This window comes from Miscanthus floridulus, chromosome 3 (genome assembly GCF_019320115.1).
Source record: "Miscanthus floridulus cultivar M001 chromosome 3, ASM1932011v1, whole genome shotgun sequence".
Lineage (NCBI taxonomy): Eukaryota > Viridiplantae > Streptophyta > Magnoliopsida > Poales > Poaceae > Miscanthus > Miscanthus floridulus.
The window spans coordinates 39,614,551-39,620,094 of NC_089582.1; the positions used below are offsets into that span (position 1 = coordinate 39,614,551).

Genomic DNA, 5,544 nt, shown 5'->3' on the forward strand with positions numbered 1-5,544 from the left:
GCTTGTGGTTTGAACCTGGTGGTTCTGTTGTTGTGTACTAGTGAACTTGATCGATCTGAATCAACTTAGATGTGTTGGAGAGAGCGCATCCTTTTTTATAGATGAAGGAGATGACCTTACAAGTGAGAGGGAGAGAGTGTGTATGCTTACTAAGTCTTGTTGCCTATGCCGGTGAGTACAGGATGATGGTTGGCGCCCACAATACCGTTTGATGTTAGATGCACGTGGGAGGTAGCGTCATCTTCTCCCGGTATGGAAGATGTCAGTGCCTACCACACTATTGATACCTAGAGGCATGCGAGGGGTTTTACCATGTTCGCCAGGTATGGTAAATGCTGGTGCCCACAACACTGTTGATGCCTAGAGGCATGTGGGGGAGCCTTACCGTGTTTGTCTGGTATGGGAGTTGATGGCGCCTACAACACTATAGGGGAAAATATCGGCGCCTACAACACTGCTTGGGCTCTGTCATGTTAGGGAGGTCATAGAGTACTATCCTATAGGTGTACAGGGCACGTTCCATGGTATTGCGGTTGACTTGAGTGCCCTGCCTTTCTTTCTCCATCTGTTCCCTGGTCCTTACCGGGCGGGCATCCCCGGTCGGTTGGCCCTAGTCAGCTCTGATTGCGCCAGTCAGAGAGGAGCTATAAGCAGGGGTTCAACGCATTCCCAGTTCGAGAAGCGGGTTGGAATCAGAAGTGGTGTTTAGCCAGGCCTTTCAGTTGGATTGGCCGTCTGGAGGCGGGCTGGAGGCTAAAGCGAGCGCTCTAGTTAGAGAGGTGGGCCGGAGTTGGAAGCGGGCGTCGGTCCTCCTCAGCCAGGCCTTTCAGTTGGAGATTGGATTGTCCTTCTAGCCTGTCATCTAGGTAGTTGGGCCGGCCAATGAGCTGCGCATTGCTCGCAACATGTCTATTGGGCCGAGCCTTTGTTGGGAAGCCAGTCCAAGAGGGACCCCAAGTTTATGAACCCAATAGGAGCCCCTGAGCCCTCAGGTGATTCGGGTAGAATTGTCGGGGGATTTTTATCTTGATGGTGGGTGCACGCGAGCGCACCCACGGGTGTAGCCCCCGAGCCCCTATTTGATTCGGGTAGAATCGTCTAGGGGGTTTTGTCAGCGGGCATGTGTGCGTGCATTTTAGTCAAGACAGAGTCATTTAACCAAGGTGCCGTGCATAGCCGAGGCAATTTTTAGGGATCCCCATGCAGCCGAGGTAGTTAGTTTTAGGGATAGGGCGAGTCAGAGCTCACAGATCCTTGCCTCGGTGCAGCCCGCGCAGCCAAGGTAGTTAGTTTTGGGATCGGAAGAGTTGGAGCTTGCAGATCCTAGCCTCGGTGTAGCCCATGCAGCCGAGGTAGTTTGTTTTGGGATCGGGCGAGTTGGAGCTCATGAATCCTGGCCTCGGTGTAGCCCACACAGCCAAGGCAGTTTAGTTTTGGGATCTTGAGCCCCCGAACCCCGTTGGGCTTGGTAGGGGTCGGTTTGTGTGGGGTGTATGACCCTAGATACCAATGGTAGACCACATGGGCTATGCTCCTAGGGGTGGTCTAGCCCACAAGAAGAAGCCTTATGAGGCACAACTCTGCTCGGCGCCTTTCGTAAGACATCGGGAAGATATCCTAAAGATAATATGAGATCTGTTAGGATATGTATGATCCCAAGATTCCTGTAATCAGTTATTACTTTCTGGTTATCTCTTAGATCTAACTGACTTGTAACCCTGCCTCCCGAACTATATAAGGTGGGCAGGGACCCCCTCTAAAATCATGGCATATCATATGATAGCTAATACAAACCAACAGACCACATGAGTAGGGTATTACGTCATACTGATGGCTTGAACCTGTCTAACTCGTGTGTCTCTGTTGCCTTCTTGTTCTTGATCTCGTGCTCCTCTACCAATCAATCTACCTTCGTGGGATACCCCTCGAAGGACTGCCGACGATGTTCTGTCGATAGTTGGTGCGCCAGGTAGGGGTGTGCGTGCTATTTCCTTGTCAAACAAGATGGTTTTTTTCGTAGGCTCTTTGTCCCTTCCATAGCCTAGCCAGATTTTCTTGGTCGGATCCATCTCGTGGGTCATCAAGGCTGATGGAGTCGGAGAGCTCCTCGAGCCAGAGCAGATCGGTTCTGCGCTGGCCACCCCTGCACCTGCAACTGCAGATCCAATCTTGGAGGTGATTCCAAGGTCTCTTTTGGCAACAACTCGCCATTCGCTTCCTCACTACCAGAGGAGGCCGATCAGCAACGACGATCTAATCGAATCCATCGATCGGGTCGGACTGAAGCTCGCCGATTATCTCGCCGTCGCTGAATCGACACTAGACACTCTGGTTCAGTGCCGACCACCCTCCGATCTAGATCTATCAGAGGGTGCTCGGGAAACTACAGGGGCTATGGCCCTACCCTTCAGATTCTCCAACACCGCCACCGCTTACCAGCATGCCCTGAGGGGTGAACTCGCCGACTAGATCGCCGTCCAGCTCCCGCTAGCTGTCAACACGCTACACTTAGGCTGGAGCCCTAGGGAGCACCTCCAGACCATCCTAGAAGAAACTCCGGGCTTCGAGTCTTAGGGCTCTACGGAGACCCTCACCAAAACCTTCTCTGATCAATTTCTCCTTCCACCCTTCCGGGGTGGTGCGATCTTCAACGTCAGCATCGACAACCCTCCTCAGAATGGCGAAACCAAGGAGGAGCACGTTGCTTGGGAGAACCAAAACATCAACCGCGCACAGTGGCAAGAAAATGAGGCAGCCATCACGAGGGCCGAGGCTGCTCAGAATAATCGGCTTGACTCTCAAGGAAGACCGCTCCCACTCTACTGTGACCTCGACGAAGAATTTCTCCGCGTCGATGGCCACGACGTCTTCAAGACTCCAAGCGCCAATTTGGCAGTAGCCACCAACGAGCTCACTCATTTCCCTCAAATGCCTGAGCTCACCAAGATCACCGCTATGCTTAAAGCGGCTCACTGTCAGGTCAATGAGATCCACGAGGATCAGAGACCTTCGTGCTCTACGAGCATGATTCACCGATCAGCTGCGCCGAGATCCAATCGCCGCCCAAGTCAAAGCCGTTTCGTCGACCAGTCGTTACCTCTCCAAGGGGGACCCGGGGGGCATCGCGCCGAACACCATCGCCAACACAACCAGGAAGTTGAATAGGATGCTAGAGTACATCTCAGCAACCTCCAAGATGAGTGGTGGCACATCGAGCACCATCGCTTTGGTCGCCATGAAGACAAAGTACATCACCACTAGGATTACGAAAGAGAATACGACAACCCAGACTCAGCCCTCGAGCCTATCCCCGACCACAACGCCACAGATTATGGTGTTGACAACCTTGAGGGGTCTCTGGCTTTCACAAGGGCACTCTGAACGCTTCGATGGCCCATGGTTTTAAGATCACCAGGGTCAAGCCCTACGAAGTAAGAATGAACCCAACTCAGTGGCTGCAGGATTATGCCACTACCATTCGTGCCACGAGAGGAGACACCAGCGTCATGGCAAATTATCTTCCCATCATGCTCATGCCACCTGCCATGAGCTAGTTCACCAGCCTTGCACCAGACTCCATCGGCTCATGGGAAGAGTTGATGAAAGTCTTCACCGACAACTATATGACCACGTGTACTTGGCCCGGCACGAAGCATGATCTTAGCCGCATCAACCAGAAGCCATCTGAGCTCCTCCGTAGCTACATCCAGCATTTCTCTGAGATGAGGAACTCTATCCCCAACATCACGGAAGCTGAAGTCATCACCGCCTTTATTCGAGGACTCCACCATCGTGAGCTTCGCTCCAAATTCAACCGTAAGCCGCCAACTGGTATCGGTGAAATGATAACTACTGCCAACCAGTATGCCGATGTAGAGGAAGCCAAGGTGCGCTTCAATGAGGATGCAGACACTCAGCGACCACCTCACCGATATGACGATTGCCCCGATGACTGACGTCACAACGACTGCCATCCCGACGACCACAGCTATCATTGCGATAGCGGTCGTGATCGAGCAGGAGGACATAGGCCTGGCCAAAATCGCCGCCGCTGGCCAGAACACATCTTCACCGCCATTAGTCAACCTTGAGCCAAGCGTAACTATGATGAGCAGTACCAAAAGATACTCGATGGCCCATGCCCTCTTCACAAGAACACCAAACATAAGATGAAGGACTGCATTGGTCTAGCTAGGGAGTTCCAGGACAAGAGGCTCAATGACGACACCAACGATGGAGCTAGAGGCCGCCGACTGCCTAGAAACAACAACAACGCCTTTCAAGGCCATGATAAGGTGGTCGCCACCATCTTCGAGGGCCTCGCCTCCACTGAGAGTCGAAGGGAACAAAAGCTTGCCGCTCGATGAGTGCTCGCCGTCGCTTTAGAAGAAACTACCACTGACCCCAGCTATCGCCCATGGTCTGAGATCCCCATCACCTTCAGTAGGGCCGACTAATGGGTAGACATACCATATATAGGGCATTTCCCCATCGTCCTCGACGCAACCGTCCAGAAGGTGCTCTTCAGAAAAGTCCTTGTTGATGGTGGCAGTGCTTTGAACCTACTCTTTGCCGGAGCCCTAAGGGAGTTGGGCCTCGCGATATCAGATCTCACACCCTCAGACTCCTCCTTCTAGGGTGTGGTACCTGGAAGGGCATCCAAACCACTTGGAGAGATCACCCTACCAGTATAGTTTGACATGGCAAGCAACTACCGCATCGAGCATATCAACTTCTATGTCGCTGACTTTGACACCACCTACCACGCCATACTTGGCCGACCAGCTCTGGCCAAATTCATGGCCGTACCACACTACGCGTATCTGGTGTTAAAGATGCCTTCGCCTACAGGAGTCCTGGATCTATGGGCCAACCTTTCCGTCACCTACGCCTGTGAGATAGAGAGTCTCGCTCTCACCGAAGCCATCGACCTCTCCATCCAGATGGCTAGCATGGTCGCCGAAGCCAAGATAGTACCCACCGATGACATGGAGATTCCAGAGCTAGAGCTTCCCCACGCCTCAGCCAAGTCCAAGGGAATCAAGGAGGTCGGCCTTGGCCTCAATGATGCCTCCAAGACCATGAAGATTGGGGCTCACCTTGACCCCAAATAGGAAAGCGCGCTTGTCTCCTTCCTATGTGCCAACACCGATGTGTTTGCTTGGAAACCTGCAGACATGCTGAGGGTACCACAGGAGAAGATCGAGCACTCCTTGAATGTCTCGCCGACCGCCAAACTGATCAAGCAGAAACTCCGCCGATTCACACTAGACAAGGAGGCTATTAGGGTAGAAATAAAATGGCTCTTAGCTGCCAGCTTTATAAAAGAAGTGTATCATCCAGATTGGTTAGCAAACCCTATTCTTGTTCAAAAAAAGAATAAAGAATGGAGAATGTGCGTTGATTATACTGATCTCAACAAACACTGCCCTAAAGACCTCTTCGGCTTGCCTCAGATTGATGAGGTTATAGACTCTACCGCCGGCTATGAACTACTCTCTTTCCTTGACTGTTACTCTGGCTTTCATCAGATCTCCCTCAAGA

The 5,544-nt window shown here is 52.3% G+C and overlaps 1 protein-coding gene across 1 annotated transcript; it reads left to right on the forward strand.

Moving 5' to 3' along the window:
* The first annotated feature begins 4,799 nt into the window (after positions 1 to 4,799).
* Positions 4,800 to 5,114, forward strand: LOC136543574 (uncharacterized). The gene has a single exon (XM_066535978.1). It carries the CDS (start codon positions 4,800 to 4,802, stop codon positions 5,112 to 5,114), a length of 315 nt encoding a protein of 104 aa, XP_066392075.1.
* Positions 5,115 to 5,544: the final 430 nt, after the last annotated feature.

Coding starts and splice junctions, on each gene's coding strand:
- LOC136543574 (XM_066535978.1), top strand. CDS start 4,800: ATGGCCGTACCACACTACGCGTATCTGGTGTTAAAGATGCCTTCGCCT.